The sequence below is a fragment of the Hyperoodon ampullatus genome (genome assembly GCF_949752795.1).
Source record: "Hyperoodon ampullatus genome assembly, chromosome: 18".
NCBI classification, from domain to species: Eukaryota; Metazoa; Chordata; class Mammalia; order Artiodactyla; family Ziphiidae; genus Hyperoodon; species Hyperoodon ampullatus.
Genome location: NC_136931.1, coordinates 50,532,335 through 50,552,823, shown reverse-complemented (window position 1 = coordinate 50,552,823; position 20,489 = coordinate 50,532,335). Strand labels below are relative to the sequence as shown.

At 52.1% G+C, this 20,489-nt stretch overlaps 1 protein-coding gene across 1 annotated transcript in view; it reads right to left on the bottom strand.

The window, feature by feature from the left end:
- The window catches only part of SPTBN4 (spectrin beta, non-erythrocytic 4), a gene marked incomplete at its 3' end in the record, with an annotated part of 69,222 nt that overhangs the window by 20,200 nt on the left and 28,533 nt on the right, over positions 1-20,489 (bottom strand). The window contains exons 15-19 of the mRNA XM_079723839.1: positions 18,175-18,925; positions 16,243-16,445; positions 12,741-12,831; positions 9,149-9,295; positions 7,446-7,709 (exon numbers count right to left, since the gene is read on the bottom strand). Of these exons, the coding sequence (XP_079579965.1) occupies positions 7,446-7,709; positions 9,149-9,295; positions 12,741-12,831; positions 16,243-16,445; positions 18,175-18,925 (1,456 nt within the window). The remainder of the gene's footprint in view (positions 1-7,445; positions 7,710-9,148; positions 9,296-12,740; positions 12,832-16,242; positions 16,446-18,174; positions 18,926-20,489) is intronic.

Sequence of the window (20,489 nt, the reverse complement as noted above, 5' to 3'; positions counted from 1 at the left end):
CTTTCAAATATAGTCTGAAATATGAAGGTTATAAGTTCCACTTGCCCATGAAATGAAAACTCCTCTACCACCTCTCCAGCAAGTGGCCATGTGACCCGAGATGGAATAATTCCAGGGGCTGCCACTTTTCTACTTCTACAAAAATGCCACGTATTTTGAACACCCATTTAATGTGTATCCTTTCCTGCAAACATGGGCTAAGGATACAGAAGTACAATGGTCCTTAAACACATGAAAAGATGTTCAGCCTCCTTCAATATTTAGGAAAATGCAAATTCAAATAACTACAAAATAGTATCTTTCACTTCTCAGATTAGCAGAGATGAAAAAGCTTGCTAATACCTAATGATGTCAGCCATGTGGGGAGATGGATGGCTCTCACACTGCAGGTGTGTCCACTGCCATTTCAGGGGAACACTTGGCAATATTTATCAAAAAGTTTAGTGCATACATCTTTTGGTCCCAAAATTTTACTTTGAGGATTATTATCTACAGAAATATTTGCACGTAGGCTCAAATACATATGGACAGGGATGTCTGTTGTGGCATTATTTATACGAGCAGAAGATTGAAAACAGCCCGAAGGTTTCTAAAAGGCTGGTTAATGACATTGTCAAACTATCCCTGGAATACCATGCAACAGTTTAAAAGGACAGACTATATCCTAGATTTTGTGACAAGGAAGGATGCCTCGGGTGTTTTGTCAAGTGAAAAGGCAAGCTTCGCTACAGTCTGTATGTCATGTGTATGTGTGTGGGTATGCATAGAATATTTCTAGAAGGATAGAGAAGCAACAGTTGAGAGCAGTTACACCCCTGCGGAGTGGGACTTGCATGTGGAGGAGGAAGGAAGACTTCACTTTTCACATCATACCCTTCTGTTTGAACTTCTTGCCATAACAGCAATAACGGGTAACACACCCTGACTGCTCTAAGCACTTGACAAGAATGAATTAGTTTAATCCTCACAACAGCATATGAGGTCAGGGAAGATGCGGATGTTTGTATTATTCACAACTGGAGACCAGCTCCTGGCTCCATGCCTGGCACAGAGTAAGTCTCCATAAATGTGTGTTGATTTTGTTTGTTGGATTGGTCGCCATGCTCTTCTGCATCTCTTGGTATTAAAGGTTAACATTAAAAAAAAAAAGTAAACTAGCTTTAAACGTTAAAACCAAAGAAACAACATGGATGATTCTTGAAAACATTAAGCGAAAGAAGCCAGACACAAAGGACAATATATTGTACGATTCCATTTATATGAAATGTCCAAAATAGGCAAATCTGCAGAGAAAGTAGACTAATAGAGGGAACTAATGGGTGCAGGGTTTCTCTTTGGGGTGATGCAAATGTTCTCGAATTAGACAGTGGTTGAGAGTCACTTGACTTTGTAAATACACTAAAAATCACTGAATTGTACTCTTTAAGAGTGTGTATTTTGGGAATTCCCTGGTGGTCCAGTGTTAGAACTCCGTGCTCTCACTGCTGAGGCCCTGGGTTCAATCCCCGGTCGGGGAACTAACATCCCACAAGCCGTGCAGCACAGCCAAAAAAAAAAAAAAAGATAAAAAAAGACATTAAAGGTAAAAAACAAAACAAACAAACAAAAGACAGAAGAGCCTACTTCCAAAAGAGCTTCAGGAGCTCTGCCACATGGTGACACACAAGCCCTGACCCCCACATCAACCTGATTCCTACTCGGATCCACCTGCTGTCTTCCCATATTCCAGCTGGGGAGACTGAGGCTCAGAGACGATCAATGCCTGGTCCAGAGTAAAAACTGCCAGAACCAGAATTTGAACCCAGGACCATGTGACCACGAAACCCTAGTGGCCCTCAGTCACTCTGCTTCTCTGTAATTGGGGATGATGCAGCTCAGAAAGGTGGGGTCACTTGTCCTCAGTCACACAGTAGGAGAACGAGGGTTCAAACCCTGGACTGTGTAGCTCCTGACTCTGGGCCATGATGAGCTAGATGAAGAAATGTGGGGGCAAAGAATGAAAAGGGGCGAAAAGAGTGTTTTTTCGGCCAGAGAAAAGAGCCTGGCTTAGGGTGGGAGGTAGTGTTTATGGACTCAGCTCAGCAGCTGCAAAGACTCCAAGTGCATCTTCCCCTGACTGGTCCCCCTTAGATGGCAGGAGACCAGCTCCCCGCTTCCCTCCCCAAGCAAGAGCCCATGGCTGAGCCAGCCCAGCTGGTCAGACCCCTGGGACTGGGAAAGCAGGGGTTTGGGACTCTACCATCTGGCCCCTCAGCCGGGAAGGACAGTTGGAGGAGGCCCTGAAGGAGGACTCTGGGTCACATGGCCTAGACCTGGGAGGCGGGGCTCCAGGAAGGCTGCTGCAGCAGCTGGGGTGGGGGACAAGGGGAAGGACACGAGGAGGACACAGGGATGAGGAGAGATCAAGGAAGAGGGGCAGAGATGGAGAACTGAAATGAAAAGAGACGGAGAGAAGAGAGTGAGAGAGTAAGACAGAGAGAGAGAAAGAGACAGAGACAGAGAGACAAGTGAGAAAGAGAGAGAAAAAAACGAAGAGAAACAGAGACACAGAGGAACTGGGGGAGCAGGACTGGGAGACAGGCCCAGAGTGAGGCAGAGGGGGAAGAGATCACTCTCACAGCCACACCCTCTCGGACCCCAAGCCAGCACCGCCCCCAGCCCAGCCTGGCCCTGGTGCCCTGAGGGGTAGGGCAGCCAGGAGATGCGCCCGGCTGGACCGACCCCTTCCCTCCTGCATATGCCCAGTGTCTGGGATCTCAGGCAGGTCCCAGGGGACAGCAGGGCCTTGGGAGGCCACTCCCCTCCCCAGTGGCAGCTCCTGAGGCCCAGCTGGACTCCATATGGGGGCCTTGGCCCACCGAGTCACTCCCCACCTCAGGCTCCCTCTACTGGGGAAAAGGGCCAGGAGTCCTGTGCTGGGCCTGCCCATCACTGCGTGACCCCCCGACCCAGGCTCTCATCCGCCCTGGGCCTCAGTGTCTCCCTTAAACAATGGGGACCTCACCTCCTGGTCCCCAGGGCTTGGTGGGCCTAACCCCCTCCATGTGGAGGGAAGAGCCGGCTCTGCACTTGTCTAGGGCAGGAGGCCCCAAACCTTCCCTCTGAAACCTAAATGGCCAAAAAGGGAGACAAGGATGCTCAAGGTCACCAGTTCCCCCCAAAATGCAAATGCAAAGACCGCAGTGAGATATGCTGCCTATTCACCAGACTGGGAAAAAACTCTGAAAAGTCTGCCAACACCAAGTGTTGGCAAGCGTGGGTAGAAACGGGAGCTCTCATTTGCTGCTGGGGCGAGAGCATGAAATGGCATCAGGACTCAGGCGAGCAATCTGTCACAACCAGGTGAACTATAAACTGACAGCTCTAACTCTCGGCGCTATATTAACGTCTCATATAGCACCTCCCCCCGCCCCACCAAATACATTTTTTAAAAGCTACATGGATGGGGGGAAGTGCCAAACTGGAATATAATCAGAAACAAATGAAACAACTATTTCACATAAATAACATAATCTATGGAAGGCAGAGAAATAACCCAACTTTTGAACACAGTATAGTGACATTGTGCCCTCTGGTGGAAGACAATTAAAAATTTAAAACCTGTAAGCAAGAATTGTCTCTTAGTTAGATTTGCTGGGTCAGCAATTCTGAAACTACATCATGCAGTACGTCTTGTAATCTTTACAACGTTCGTATGAAATCACTACTGTTATTATGTCCATTTGACTGAAGAAGAAACTGATGCACAAAAAGAGAAATAATTCCAAGTTAGCCAGTTGGTAAGTCACAGAGCGGGGCTTAACCCCAGGCAGCCAGGCTCCAGCATCCATGGCCTTGACCTTGGCATGTACTGCCACCCAGAGTCCCGCTGTCACCAAATGGCTTAGCATTAGGGTCCTTCCCTTTGCACAGAGGAGGCGCCTGAGGCTCAGACCAGAGGCAAAGCCACGTGCCTAACATCACACACCTCGTAAGTGGCAGAGTTCTGATTCAAACCCACACCTGCTGAGTCCTGAGTCTGTGCTTTTATTCACTGCAATAAACTGCTGAGGAAGAGTTAGTAATCATCGTAAGACAATGAATAATCTTAGTAATAGTTGCTGCCGTGCTGGAGGTCTCCATTTGCCCCTCCTGACCCACAGTCTAAGCTTCTCCATCCTGCTCTGTGCCCCGGGGTCGGCGGGGGCGGAGTGGGGTGGGCTGACCTGTATGGACCACAGAAACTGGCTCCCCTGCCTTCTGGCTTCCAGGTGGGCTGGGCTCAGGATTGGCTACATAATTTGCAGGGCCCAGTGCAAAATGAAAATGCAGGTCCCTTGATTCAAATGTTAAGAATTTCAAAACAGGACAGGGACTTCCCTGGCGGTCCAGTGGTTAAGAATCCACGCTTCCACTGCAGGGGGCACGGGTTCTATCCCTGGTCGGGGAACTAAGATCCTGCATGCTCCGCAGCACGGCCAAAAGAATTTCAAAACAGGACAGCAGAGCATAAAACCGAGTGTGGGGTCCCGTGGGACTGCACCCATGAAGTAAGTCCTGTGAACTAAGCAGAGGGGACCTATCATTTCCCGGCTCCTCCCTGCAGCAGCGGCCATTCTTGCCTAAGGGTCCCCGCTCCTTCCAGGCGACTCTGCACCCCTGTCCTCCCCCACCCCCCTCACTCCTGCCCGGAAGTGAAGCTCCCTCCTACTGGCCCCAAGGCTTCCCCATTCCCTGCTCACACCTTTGTCAAGACTCTCGATAGGCCCTCTTCAAATCGTCCTCAGTGGAGCATGCCTTCTGTTTCCTGTTGGGACCCTGACAGTCACAGATCCCCATTTGCTGGGAACTCACCACATCCCAGTGCACACCTTCACCTGGCCCTGGGATGCCCGCGCTGAGGCAGTCCTACTTAAGATGAGACGACAGAGGTTCAGAGAGGGACTACACTTGTGCCCTGGCTGGGATTTGAACCCAGGTCTGTCTGCCACCCCTTAGGGCCTTCACCACTTGGCCCCTGGCTGCTACTACTCCTTGTTCCCTCCTCTGTCTGACCATCCAGGCCACCACTTGTTTCTGCCAATATTCCAGGTGATCCCTCAGAGCAGACCTGGGGCCGAGTCATCCCTGCGTGACCACTGCCTGCGCAACTAATGCAGTGTGGACCTCGGGCAGTGATGGATTTTTCAGAGGCCAGTGAGAGGGTCATGTTCCCCACTATGGTCTGGGAGTATTGAGGGAGAAGGGTGGATGGGAACTAAATGTGGTCCTGAATGGCCACTTGGTGGCTGTGTGGCGTTGGGAGAGCCAGGACTCCTTCTGTGTTGTGGTTTCCTCACATGTCCAGTAAGGATAAACCACAGCACTTCCCTCGTAGGGCTGCTGGGGAGGAGGGACACGTTAGCAGTGGCTGGCACAGAACACAGATCAGCGGTTCTCAAAGTGTGGTCCGGGTACTCCTGGGGATTCCCAAGATCTTTTCAAGGCGTCTGCAAGGTTACAACATTGTTTAAAAAAAATACTAAGCTGTTGATTTGCCTTCATCCCTCTCATTCTCTTCCAGGTGCACAGCAGGGTTTTGCAGGGACCGTATGACCAGTGCTATTGCAAGAGACACTGAATACAGAAGCAGAGGTGAGAAGCCAGCGCTCTTGTTTTTTTTGGCCACACCGGGTGGCATGCAGGATCTTAGTTCCCCGACCAGGGATTGAACCTGTGCTAACCACTGGACCGTCAGGGAATTCCCTCCAGTGCTCTTTTTTTTTTTTTTGCTGTACGCGGGCCTCTCAGTGTTGTGGCCTCTCCCGCTGCGGAGCACAGGCTCTGGACACACAGGCTCAGTGGCCATGGCTCACGGGCCCAGCCGCTCCACGGCATGTGGGATCCTCCCGGACCAGGGCATGAACCCATGTCCCCTGCATTGGCAGGTGGACTCTCAACCACTGCACCACCAGGGAAGCCCCCTCCAGTGCTCTTTTAAGCCAGGCATGAAAGGGAGCTGCAACATTGAAAACGATGCCAATCTTCTGCTTACGTTTTTTTGTTGTTTTGGAAAATACAGTTATTCTTCATAAAATAATGCTTTGGGGTTCATATGTGATTGACTTATTGTTGTTGTTTTAAAACAAATCAATCGTTTAAATGTGTCTCAGTTTTCATTTTTTAATATAGTAAATATTAAACACGCAAACAAGCTCTCTGGGATCTCGGTGATTTGTAAGAGGTAAAGGGATCCTGGAGACAAGGCAGTTGAGAACCGCTGGGGTACAGAAAGCAATGATGTCCCTGACATCCTATTCAGATCTGTTGCTCTTTGCTTCTTTGCCCGTCTCCCTCACCAGAATATGAGCCCCACGGGGGCCCTGCGTTTTTGTCAGTTCTGCTTACTGCTGTATTCCAGAAAAGCGCCTAGCGTGTTGACGTAGGTGCTCAATAAAGATCTGCTGCATAGATAACTGCATAAATACTAATTAGTGTCATGTGCTTTTATTATCAGTCGACTTTTTTTTTTCTTTGCCAGACACTGTGTCAAGCACTTTAGAAGCATAACTATGCAGGAGTGGTGAAGAGTTGTGGGACCTGGATTTGAATCCAAGCACTGCCACTGGCTACCCTGGGCCACTAGTTCACCTCCCAGAGCCTCAGGCATTGTTCCTGGGATGTAAAGGCAGGAGCTGTCACACCTTGGGAGGTGAGATGCAACTCCTACATTCGCACCTCCAGTCAGCGCATCAAACAGTAAGATACCGAGCACCACAGGCTGCCAGCCTAGGAGCAGAGATAAAGCAGACACTGCATCTGGAGACACTGGCTAGCTGTGTGTCCTTGGGCCAGGCAGTCTACCTTCCGTGCCTCAGTTTCCCCGTTGGTCAAATGGGGGATAATAACAGTACCAATCTCTCAGGGTTGCTGGGAGGAGTCAGTGAGAGCTCGGCACAGAGGCTGGTGGGGGAAGCACTCCATGAATGCCGTTATTTTATTCATTTATTTATTTTGGCTGCCCGAGTAGCATGGGGATCTTAGTTCCCCCACCAGGGATCGAACCCATGCCCCCTGCACTGGGAGCGTGAAGTCTTAACCATCGGACCGCCAGGGAAGTCCCATGAATGCTGTTATTATGCTGTGCAAAGCCAGCCCCCTACCTCTGGGCCTTGGTTTCTCCATCCAGGAAACAGGTGTCAGGGTCCTGGAAAACCCGCAGTGTGCTTGTTATCTACCTACTGCTTTTTGGCTCTAAATCTCTCCTCCCCCTTTGTACCCCCTGCCCTAGGGGTGGTGGGTGCTTCCAACAGTGGCTACTAGCTGGACTGCCTCAGTATTCCCTTTCTGTTTCCAGCTCTTCTAACACATTTGAAATAAACCCTTATCTTAAATCCCTTCTGTCTGAAATATCTCAAGTGGGATCTGACCCTGACTCTGGCCCCACTGTGTTTAGAAAGCCCCCATCTGTGTCAGCCAGGCCGTACCTGCAGCTTCTTGAGCTGGCTGTTGACAGTGGCCAGGTCCCCACCAGGGTCCACATCTTGCAGCTGGCTTTCCATGTGAAGGAGCTTCTTGTCCAGCTCAGCGAAGCTCTGCACCAGCTGGTCGGCCTTGCTGGCCTCAAAGAGCTGCCTCGCCTTGGCCTGGGTGGTGCTCTCCAGCTCCGCCCAGCACTGCCGGATCTCACCCAGCTTCTTCCGCACCGAGGCTGCCAGCTCTGGTTTCTCCTGCATCAGTTGCTGGCCCTCCTGCCCCAGACGACGGGAGACAGGAAATGAGGGGGAGGGAGTGGATGGTGGGGAGGGACAGAGAAATATGGGGGCAGCAGAACATAGGGAGAGATGTGGAGAGAGAGACAGAATCAAGGAGTTGGAGACACACAGAGAGACAGAGACATGAGGGGTGGTTGGAGAGAAAGCACCAAGCATGGGAAGAGAGACGAGGAGAGACAGACAGACAGAGGTGTGGGGAGGGAGACAGACAACACAGAGGCATGAGAAGGAGACAGAGAGAGACAGATAGCCATAGAGTGATGGATACAGAGACGTGCACAAAGTTAGAAACATGGGAAGAGGACCATAAGACAGAGAAGGGGAGCGAGAGACAGAGATGGAAGAAAGAGACAGAGAGAGAGAGAGGCAGAGAGAACAAACCTCCATTAAACTCAAAGTCAAGGAGAGTGGCTTTGCCACGTGCCACCATTATGGGGCATCGGTGGCCATTTAAGGGTTTAAGACCCACCTGGGTGCCTCTGTTTGAGTGAAAAGAGTGGGGGGATCCAGGGCAGCAGGTCTAGGGGCAGTTTTGGGGGTTGATGCTTAGAGCAAAAATCTGCCTGGGTCCCTCCAAGCTGAAGTCAAGCGCCAATATATGTTGGCCTAGAGCCACATATATCATATTACATATTAAAAATAACAATACCATAGCAATTACAGCTCCTAGGTGCCTGGCCTTGTGTTAATAAGCACTTTATATACTCAAGAGCCTATATTTATTATTTCCTAATTTTAAAGCAGAGCATAAACAACAAGGTCCAATTGTATGGCACAGCAAACTATATTTAAAATCTTGTAATAAACCATATGAAAAATAATATATATACATGTATATGTATGTATATATGTATACACATATATATAACTGAATCACTTTGCTGTACACCAGAAACTAACACAACATTGTAAATCAACTATACTTTAATAAAAAATTTAAAATTTAAAAAATAAAGCGGAGCAAACTGAGGCTCAAAGAAGTTAACACAATTCTCCCAAGGCCCCAGAGCTGGTAACAGGCATAGACCGAATGAGAACCCAAGGGTGTAGGAACCCACTGTTCACTTTAACCCCAGCTTCCCAGGCCTGCCCCAACCTGACTACCTGACTTTCTATTTTAAATGCTCCAAATGGTGTGGAAGGAAGCCTGGCGGGGGAGATTATAAGAAGGGGTGAAATATTTAACAACCATTCAGAAGAGATGTTGGCCATTTTATAGACACGCAAACTGAGGCTCAAAGAGGTTACATTAATTACTCAAGGCCACAAAACTAAAAGCAGATGTGGAAATTATCTGAACCAGTTCAGGGGTATGAGAAGAGCAGGCTGGCAGTGGAGGGTGAAGGAGGTGAAACATGGGTTCCCTGGAGGCCCCTGGCACCTGGCATGGGCAGCAGGTCCTTCTGCATACTCACCCTCTCAATCTTCTCCAGCCACTCCTTATTCTGAGCCAGCTCTGCCATGAACGCCTGATGCCGGAGCCATCTCTTATGCAGCTTGTGGCCGTCTTCCCGCGTGCTGTCTCGCGCCATCAGCATCTTCTCATGGATCCAGCCATCCAGCTGTGCAGGATGGGGGAGGGGCTCAACCAATTCCCACAACCTGTCATAGGCCCCCCCATTCCCTCCATAATGTCCCAGGTTCAGGGCCTAGGCTTCTAGGACTGGGGAGGGAGAGAAGGGTGGGATGGAAAAAGCTGTGCAAGTGAGGCCTTTATGGCAGGGGTGTGCAGCTTAAGCCCTTTCCTAGGGAGTAGGGGATGGATGAAAGGGTCCCCAGAATGCATCATCTCTTAGCCCTCTGTCCTCAGGGCAGCCCCTCTCAACTCCTCATAAGCCCTAAGCCCCAAGGTAGGGTTCCTAGGCCAGTCTTCCCACCCATAGCCAAATCAGCCCTCCAAAACAAGCCCTCCAACCTAATTTAGCTCACTTTCAATTCAGTCTTGCACCCCTCACCCCCAGCAATACTTAGACCCTTCAATTCAGTCTCAGCCACCTCCCATAAGGACCAATTCAAGATCTCCAACCCATTCCCAAAGGTATCAGGTGAAGCCCCCATATCTAGTCCCAGACCCCCAATATGGCCAGATGAACCCCTAAAAAACATCCCAACTAGTGCCAAGTCTAGTTCCCTCCAAACCATCCCTCCAGTGTGGGGTAGACCCCTCCCCTGCAGCCCAGATCCAGCCTCCTTGATGAGCCCACAGGACTCCCCAAATCCAGCCTTGAGGATCCAGCCCAAGACCACAGTTCACCAAAACCATGATGCATTCTGGCCCCCAACCAAAGCCAACCCCCCAAATGCAAGCATCAGGGCTACCTTCTGGCTCCCCAGATGAGTCTACCCCAAATGAGATGCTGCAAATCTAGCATCACACTCTCCAGCGTGGACCAGATAGAACCTCAGCAGCCAACCCCCCCTCCCAAACTAAAGCCATTTCTAGTGCCCCCACTCACCAACAAAACCAGTCATCCCAAATGCAAGCAACAGGAGTGGGCCCCTCTCACTACCCTCAGCAGGCCCAGTCACAGGGCTGCTTTCTGAGCCACCCCTCCCTCCCAATGAGACTTGTCCCTCAAGGAGGAACCTCCCCACTAATGACCAAACCTGGCACCTGGGCAGTTTGCTCCTCCCCTTTCTCCTCCCCCCTCAGTCACAAGATCCTCCTCCTCCCTCTTGGAAAAAAAAAACAACAAAAAACCACGGACTCTGGCTTACAGTCATAGCCAAGGACAAATTCCCAGTCGGCCAAACCCCACTCCATGTCCCCTGAGCATGTGCTCCCCAGGGGTCCAGGACAGCGTCATACTCCCTCATACATACACAGACACACACACGAGCCAAGTCAAATGCTGAATCCCCCAATGCTATCAGATTCCCGACAAGCAGGGAAGAGTTTGCCAATGGCAGCCACAGCTCATAGGGAAGGCAAAGCCCCTGAAGGAGAGGTACTCTGTCATCAAGGTAAAGCCCCCCAAAAGTGATTGACCCCCATCACTGAGGGCAAAGCCAGAGTCCCCAACAACCCAGGAAAAAAGCTCCCAAATGTCAGAGCCCTCCAAACCCAGAGCGAGTCCAAGACCCTCATCGCCCAAGGCAGACCCCCGCAAAAGTGATTCGCCCCCATCATCTAAGGCTAACACAGATTCTGCAAGAACCAGGGAAGAATCTCTCCAAAGGTTGAGAGTCCCCCAACCCCAGGGCAAATCTCAGATGCCCCATTAGCCAGAGGAGAGGCCCCTAGAGAGGCTGGGACCCCCTTAACCCCCAGGGCAAATCCACACTACCCCAGGAGTAGCCTTAGAAGTCCTCCCTTTCCGCTACTCTCCCTTGGGACCCGGCCCCTCAGTCCGGCCCGCAGCAGCACCGCGGACAGCTCCCGGCATCTGGGCCCCTCCCCAGGGCTGGGGTCCCTGCGCCTTACCGACCCGCCCCCGCGCCGCCGGCGCCCCTCCCTCCCGCGGCGGGCGGGCGAGCACGCGCCCAAGCCCCCTCCCCCGCCCGCCTCGGCGGGGGTGCGCGTCAGCCCCCTCCCCTGGGCGCCCCTGAGACCTGAAAGTGGCGGAGGCGTTGGCGGGCGGTCCCTGCAGCGGGCGGGCGGGCTCTTGCCCCTCTACCGCGACGGCGGCAGCAGCGGTGGTGACGGCTGAGTCTCCGGCGGACGCGCGCCCCCTCCCCCGCCACCGCGCAGCGGCAGCGCGCCCGCCCGCGCGCGCCCCCTGCCTGCCTACGTGCCCGCCTCTCTGCCGGGCCCCAGATGCGCGTAGAGGAGAAATCATCACCCTCCCTAAAGCATGGGGAGGGGGGTGTTCCTGCGCCATCTCAGATGATTGCTGCTTGGTCCAGAACAATCTAACGAGAGGGGGAAGGGGCTCCTGGGCCAAATCAAACGGCGGGGGGGAAAGAGGGTAGGCTGGGGCCTGGGCTACCTCAGCTATGTGAAGGGGTGAGGTGGGGTGGGAAAGGGCTCAGATTCCTGGCTACCTCAGCTATACAGGGGTAAAAACTATGGGAGGGAGCGGGAAATATCTCTTATAAGACTTCAGTCCAGAATAATCTCCAGTGGGAAGAAGGGGGACAGGGGGTTCTTGAACTCATCTCTAGTGGGCTCGAGTCCCAGACCCATCTCTAATGGACTTGAGTTGGGAGGGGGAATATGGAAGCCCTTATCCATTTCATGTGTGGGGAGAACATGGGGGTTCACCATGGGGGGAATCAAATCATCTTTAATTGGGGAGATTCGGACCTGGTTCCTGAACCATCTTTGGTTGGGGGAAACTTAAGATGTATCATCGCGGAGGGGGTACTAATTATCCTGAGTCAGGTAGATAGATGAGACCAGGACCATCTCTGTTTGGGATTAGGAAAATGTTTACTGGGCCATCTCTCATGGGGCCATCTCTTATGTGGTCAGGGTCCAGAATAGTTTCTATGGAATGCAGGGTAAGGAGAGAAAGGCAGCGTATCTCCTGGGCTGTCTCTAATGGAGAAGGGGACCTGGACCACCTCTGATTTGGGTTGATCCTAACGGCTGTGTAGTTCATGTCTAAAGGGGCAGAGCTTGATTCCTGGACACTGTTAAAGGGGCGAAGGCTTGGCCGGGGACTGTCTCTGACCGAAGCTGCGCTCTGGGCTTCTGGTCCACCCACGGCTCCCCCCACCACTCTGCTGTCTCCCGTCCCTCTCTCCCCAGCAGAGAGCTTCTCACGAACCTCCGGCGGGGAAAGGTGAGATCAGCGCGCGTCCCCGCGGGACCTGTGGGCGCGGACGCGCGCCGTTGCCAGGGGCACCCAAGGCCCCTCCCTCCTTCCCCAGCGCGTGGGTGGAGGAGACTTGAGGAGCATGCGCACTGAGGCCAGGATCCGCACGCCTCCTGGCGGTGTGAGGTGAACCTCGCTCCGCGACCCACTTAGACGGGGCGTCCCCTCCCCCACTGCGCCTCAGTCCTGGAGCACCTCCCTGCCTAGGAAAGAAGTCCCTGTGCCCCAGCACAGGTGGAGTTCCTACCTCGTGGCAGTCTCGGAGGAAGTGCTGCAGCCCAAGTTGGTCGTGTAGCTTCTGCATCCATTGCTGGGCCCGTAGTTGGTTTTCTTGGCTCCTGGGGGTGGGGAGATAGGAATTGGGGGAAGCCTGTGTCTGGGGGCGCTGGCAGTAGGGCTGTGAGGGCGTCTGGCTTGGCAGGGCTAGGAACCTGGGGCATATGTACGAGCGAGGAAGAGGAGAGAGCAAGGTAGGGATGGGAGTAAAGGCAAAGAAACATCAGTGGGGGCAGAGCCAGGGACAGAGCTGGGGGAGGAAGAGAGAGGAGGGAGGGAGAGGAAGGCGGGGGAGAGAGAGAACGGGAGAGAGAGGGACAGAGACAGACAGATATCTGAAAAGAAAGAAATACCCTTAGAGAGACACAATCCCATAGAGAGAGGTAACAGACCTATAGAGTAAGAGATACTGAGAGAGATAAAAACTTAGAGAATGAGAGACACCTAGGGAGAAAGAGAGATCAGGAGGGAGAGATAGATTGACGGGGGGTGGGGAGGTGGGGGTATGCAAAGGCTTAGAGAGATAAACAGGAACACATACAGGCACAAGACCAAAGATAAAGAAAAACAAAGACTTCAAGAGGGAATGATTGACAGAGACTTGGACTAGAGACAGACAAAGAAAGAGACCCAGAGATAGAGAAAATAGGAAGACACAAGGGAAGAAATGAAGCAAGGGTAGTGCCAGAGACAGCGAGAGAGATAGAGAGACAGAGAGGAGAGCAGTAGACAGAAAGCAGAGGGAAGGAAAGTGACAGAGAGGGTCAGGGGAGGGACAGCCCAAAAAGGGACAGGAAGAGAAGTGGCCAGATGCCCCCAGTAAAAGACACAGACAGACAGACAGACAGAAGGCTGCAACAGAGTTGGAGAGAGGGATGAGAGCAGGGCATGGATAGATGCAGCTGGAGCCACACGGAGGCAAGGACGGGCAGGCCCTTGGCCTAAGTGAACTGGCCGGGCTGGACCCAGGCCCCGCCACCCCGGAGCCAGCAAGCACCGCAGCCCCAGGCAGTCTGGCCTCCTGCCCACAGTGCAGGGCAAAGTGCCCAAGAGGCCTGGTGGAGAGGGCTGAGGGGGTCCCTCTTTGCTGTGCCTTGAATAAGCAACTCCCAGCTCAGGGCCTTGGCACTGGCTGTTTCCTCTGCCTGGAATGGTCTTCCCTCCAAAGTGTACTCAAATGTCACGCACGTTCTTAGCGAGACCCCTGCTGATCACTCCCCAACACTTTCTGGCTTTCTTTCCTTCTTTAACTTTCTCCTTTGCACTTAACACTATCTAACATACTGTATATGCTACATATTTCTCTTGTCTGTCTCCCCCCCAGGATTTCATTCCATGAGGGCAGGATTTTTTTGTCTGTTTTGCTCACACCTGTATCCCCAATGCCTAGAAAAAGGAGCTGGCACACAGTAGGTGCTCAATACGTATTTTATGAATGAAAGAAAGCAAGAGACACAGGCAGAGAGAAGAGGGAGGGCAGAAATAAAAGTAAAATATCCGAGAGAGAGAGAGAAAGAGGCAGAAAAAAAAGACAGAGAGATGCAGATATAGGTAGAAAAAACAAGGAGAGAGAGACAAGGAAACAGAGATACGTAGTTGTACAGGGAGATGGAGGCAAAGAGATGGAGTGTGTGGGAGAAAGTTACAGAGAGAACCAAGGTCAGAGCTGGATGGAAGGGCCAGAGACAAGCAAAATATGTACTCCCTCCTGCCAAGACTCAGCTCAGGAACCAGGAAATAGGAAATGCCTCTGAAATTGAACCACACTCAATCCCTCCAGGCCTTCAGCAGCCAACTTGTCAAGCATCAGTCCTAGGGGTGAGGAAAATCCCTTGTTTCTGGGAAGGTGAGAAAAGAGCTGTGACCTCTGGCAAGTCTGTTCCCCTCTCTGAGCCTCATGTGCCAAATGCAGACAAGATGCAAGAGCGCCCTGCACGCAGGACTGGGCCAGGTTCCAGGCGAGGTGAGGCTCGTGGAGAGAGAAGTGACTTGCTCTGAATCTACAGGTTGAGAGGCAGAGCTGGGACTAGGACCAGGTCCTGTTTGACCCCAGGGCTCCCACGGCCCCCTGCATCTCTCCCATCCTGGCCCTGACCATTCTGGGCCATCCTTGTCAGACAGCATGCGAGCTCTCTGAGGGCAGGAATCGTATTCTGTCCTGGTCACCGCTGCGCGCCCAGCATTGCCCCACACAGGGCCTGGAACACAGCGTGGACTCAGTACTTGTTTAATTGGCTGAAGAATAAATGAATAGGGACTTCCCTGGTGGTCCAGTGGCTAAGCCTCTGTGCTCCCAATGCAGGGGGCCCGGGTTCGATCCCTGGTCAGGGAACTAGACCCCACATGCTGCAACTAAAGATCCCACATGACGCAACTAAAGATCCTGCACGCGGCAACGAAGCTCCCACGTGCTGCAACTACGACCCCGGTGCAGCCAGATAAATAAATAAATATTTTTTAAAAGAATAAATGAATAAACAATAGAATGAAAGGAGCCACTAATGACTGCAAAGGAATGAAGGCATGACTCAGAAGGAACAGCCCTCCAGGCTCCACCTCCTCATTCTGCAGAGCCCGGCAGAGAGCAGACACTCAAGAAATGCTGGGTAAAAGAAGGAAGGGGCCAGGCCTGGAGCGGAAGGACGCTAGATCATGAATTTGCATCCTCAGGATGAGAATCTCCATAAAAATTTTCCTTTAGGAAACTCCAACCTTGTCTCAAATGAATTTAGGGAAGCCAGAGACTGAAAAGCCAAGGGGCTGGGGCCTCGGGGCTGTGGACGGTGGTGGAGGGACTGGGAATGATTTCCATCAGGAGACAGAAGATGGAGCAGCACTGGGCTCTCTTCCTGCCTCGCTCATGCCAGAGAGGAGAAAGCTGGGGTCACCAGGACGGGCAGAAACAGCAACAATGACGGAAAGAAAGAAGCGGGCCTGAAGGAAATCCTATAAGGGACTCTGCTTGAGGGCTGGGTTTTTTTTTTTTTTTTTTTTGCGGGGTGGGGAAGGGTTGCTGTTTTGTTCAGGGCTTAGAATAGTGCCTGGCACACAGTAGATGTTAACATTTTAACAACCAGTCCGGCTATCCCAGGCTGAGGGCAGGCTTGGGAGAGAAACTTTTCATCGTATATCCTTTTGCAGCTTTTGGGTTATCAACCACAAGTTACCTTTTCACAGATCATCAATTTAAAGCGAATCTAAAGCAATATGGAATTAAATAGAAATCAAAGACACAGAGAGGGAATTCCCTGGAGGTCCAGTGGTTAGGACTCCACGTTTCCATTGCAGGGGGCATGGGTTCGATCTCTGGTCAGGGAACTAAGATCCCGCAAGCCGCATGGCACGGCCAAGAAAAGAAAAAGAGAGAGACAGAAGAGCAGAAATGTGATGGAAAGAAAGGGAATTCTGGCCTCCTCGACCCTCCCCTGTGCCGAGGTCCCACCCCCTGTGCCCCTGGGGTCTGAGGGACCTACTTCTCCAGCAGCCGAGTCACGGCCTCCTGGGCCTGCTCCCCGTAGGCGTTGCCCTGTCTCAGCAGGCTCTCAGCAGCCTGCACGGCCACCTGCATCTTCTGCTGGTTCAGCTCCATCGTGGTGAGAAAATCCCGGTGCCGTTTCAGTGCCTCTTCCACCGACTCCACGGTGCCCGGCAGGTCCAGACCCGACAGTGCCACCTCCTGGGAATGGGGGAGGGGTGATGCTCCGTTTAGCCCTGCTTCATTCCAGGACCAGGGAGAGGCTGCCAGCCTGCCTTGCCACCACTTTCCTCTCCCTTGCTCACTGTGTTCTAGCATTGAACACGCCAGGTATGGTCCCACTTCAGATCCTTTTCCCATGCTGGTCCCTCCAGATAGCCCCATGGCTGGCTCTTTCACTTTCTTCAGGTCTCTGACCATCTGTCAAAAATAGCATCCTCCTCCCCCAGCCATATCCCTTTATCCTGCTTTATTATTTTTCATAGCATATACCTGACATGATATTATATATGCTATTACTTGTTTATCATCTCCTCCCCCACATATATACACACACACTAGAATGCCAGCCACACGAGGGTGGGATTTTGTGTTTTGTTTCCTCTGTGCTCAGCCGCAGAATAGTGCCTGGCACAGAGGAGGCACTCAGTAAATATTTGGTTATTTGATGAAGACTGACCTGGGTCCTGTGTGACTTCAAGGAAGTTCTTTCCCTCTCTGGGGTTAGTTTTCTAACTGGTAAAATTGGTGGATCAGAAAGGGTCTCTCAAGGCCACCTCAGCTCCAATGTTTAGTAACCTCATGATTCCAGGGGTCCCTGGTCTGTTTCTCCAGATAATCCTCTAACTGGGTCAGCTTTCTCTAGATAACCAGCACAGGTAGTCATGCTTTCTAAAATGATCCCTAGGGACTTCCCTGGTGGTCCAGTGGTAAAGAATCCACCTTACAATGCAGGGGACGCAGGTTTGATCCCTGCTCAAGGAACTGGGGTCCCACATGCCATGGGGCGACTAAGCCCGCGTGCCACAACTGCTGAGCTCGCACGCCTCAACTAGAGAGACTGTGTGCCGCAAACTACAGAGCCCACGCGCTCTGGAACCCGTGCGCCACAACTAGAGAGAAGCCCATGCCACAGCGAAAAGTCCCACATCCTGCGGGCCGTAACTAAGACCCGATGCAGCCAAATAAATAAATAAAATGACCCCTAAAAGCTGGTACCTACTCTTGGACAATCTGAAAACTGGGTGTTCCATCTTGTCCAAATCCTCAAATTTGGTTCCCATCCCAGAAAGACCCCCCAAATGGATTAGCTGTTACCAGATAACCACGGCACTTGATTCCTCAAGCCATAAAGGCAGTTACCCTCTCCAGAAAATCTGCAAATTACCATTCCCAATAAGAAGATAATCTGCTAATTTAGGCCCCCAGAACCACTTAATCCACCATCATTTACTGACCCCAATAATCTCTCAGCCTGAATTCCCTCTACCATAATCTTCATCCTCTGTTATCCACCCCAAGATCTTCTTTAAACCCCATTGACCATCACCAATCAACCTCATACTCTTATTTCCTTCCAGATAATCCACAAACCCAAGAAGCCACTCCAATGAACACCCAAATGCATTACTTACTCAGAATAGTCCATAAACTGTTAGTCACCTAAAATAAGACGCCACCCCACACATCGTAATACTCATCGTAATCCTCAAATTCTGTTACACATCCACCCACACATGTTCACACTGGATGCTCCACAAACCCAGCCATCCGTACCAGATACCTGCCACACACACACACACACCGCCGCTGACAGCAGATAAGCCACGAAGCCAGTGGTCCCCGCAAACACACTCCTCCATACATTCCCTTGTCCCCGAAATCCCCCGCGGCCTCAGACACCCGCCTGCGTCAATCCCGAAGCGGGCACCTGGTTGCGCAGCACCGCCCGCGCCTGGCGTAGGTCGCGCAGAAAGAGCTGGTAGACGTGCGCCTGGACCAGCGCCTCCCTGCGCGCCTCCCACAAGCCGAGCAGCTTGTGCCAACCAAGTTCGAGGTGCGGCAGCCACTCGTCGAGTGCCAGGCCCGGACCCAGCTCGGTGCCGTCGCCCGCCAGCAGTGCCTCGCTGGCCGCCACGATGCGCGCGTAGTCCTCCTCGCGCTGGTCCACTTCCTCCTTGAGGGCGGCGTGGCGCGCCAGCAGCGCGTCCGCCTCTTCCAGGCTGCCGGGCAGGGGCCCCTCGCCGCCGCCCGCCGTCTCCTGGGCGCGCACCAGCCAGTCCAGGAAAGCGTCCAGGTCATGTAGGAAGCGCTGTAGGCGCCCGGCCGCCGCCACCGCCTCGCCACAGGCCTGAGCCGCGCTAGCCAACGCACCCCACTCGGCACCCAGTTCCTCGGCACCCTGATGCAGCCGCGCACCCTGAGCCGGGAAGCGCACAGCCAGCAGGGCCGCCTCCTCCTGGAGGGCCGCCTGGCGCGGCTCTAGCGCTTGCAGAGCAGCCTCCAGGCCGCTGAGGGGCCACTGCAAGGCGCCGCCCGCGCGGGGCGCGTTCTCCACAGCCCTCCGCTTCTCGCGCACCTGGGCGCGCACCTCCGCCACCTCCAGCAGGTGGTTCTCCACCAGCAGCACCGCGTTCACCTCCTCTTTGCGTTGTTCCGCCAGCTCCACGATGCGGTTCCACCTGCCCAGGGGAAGCAGGGCGGCTTAAGGAGGACGGAGACCCCTCTTGGGTGTGGAGGGCCCATCGACCCTAGGTAGAACCCGTCCACTGTGTGGCCTTAGAATGTCACCTTATCTCACCGAGCCCCAGTTTCTGTCTGTGTAAAATGGACTCTACCGGGTACATTTGCTTAGAACAGCGGTTCTCAAAATGTAATCTGAGCAAGGGCAAAACTATCTTCATCAAAATGCTAAGATGCTATTTGCCTTTTCACTTGCATTCTGTCCCGAGTGCACAGTGGAGTTTTCCAGAGGCTGCAGGACAAAGACTGACTGCAGAAGCAGACCTGAGAACTCAGCTGCCTTCTCTTAAGCCAGACATGAAACAGATGTGCAAAAACGCAGAACAACACCATCCTTCTTGCTACATTTTTTTTTGTTTTGAAAGGTTTTTTTTCATTAAAACATGTTAGCTATGTTAACAGACTAAGTTTATTATTGTTATTTTTAACGACGTAATATTTTAAAATTACTCAGTATTAATTTCTAATATAGTAAATATTAATAGATATAACCCACTAAAACAAGCTCTTTGGGGTCCTTAATAGTTTTTAAGAGTGCAAAGTGTTCTGAAACCAAAGAGTGTGGGAACTGCTGGCTTATGACATCAGATAATACATTGGATGCAATGAATAGTTACTGAGCATGTACTATAAGCCGGGTGCTAAGGCAAACCTGTTTCATTCCAAAATAAATAAATGGGGAAAATTACACATTGCCCTGTGCCTTCAGGCAAGTGATGATATTTCTCTGGGCCTCAGTTCCCTTTCATAGGCAGTGTATGGTCCAGTTTATAAGCACAGAATCCGAGCCAGACTGCCTGGCTGTGTCAGGCTCAAAGTCAAATCTGAGCTATGTACCCTTTGGTTAGTAACCTTCTCTGTGCCTCAGTTTCCCCGCCAGTAAAATGGACATAGCACAGTATCTACCTCATAGGGGTGTTGTGAGAGTCAAATGAGTTATGGTTTGTGAAGTGCTTAAAACAGTACCTGTTAGCTACTATTATTGAGTGGGGATAATAGTCCCCACTATTGATATGGGGACTTGATATGGCCCCGAAGACCATATCAGGGCCTTTGCCTTGGCTGTGCTCCCTGCCTGGAATGCTCAGTACCCTCCCTCCCCTCCCCCATATGTACTCTTCCTGTGGCTGGATCCTTCTCGTTCCCCCCACCCCTTTTATTAAGCTCTGCCCTCACCATCCTGAAATCCTTTTCTCAGCCAGCCCCCAGGGAAGTGGCCCCAAAGCAGGCTGCCCTCCCTTCTCAGGGAAGCTGAAGGAAAAGGGCTTCCCCCAGGTCCACCCGAGCCCCCCGGGTCCCTCACCTGGAGGACCCACCTGATGGGGGGACCTTCCTTGGCTGCCTTCTCATCCCCTTTGAGGGCCCAGCTCAAAATGTTATGGCTGACCACAAGATCTAAAATCACCCCCAAGCTCCAGTTATGCCCTACCAGGTCATAAATCCTTAAATAAATCCTTAAAACTCTCTAAATATCTTGTCCATGTATTAGTCTATTTGTGAACT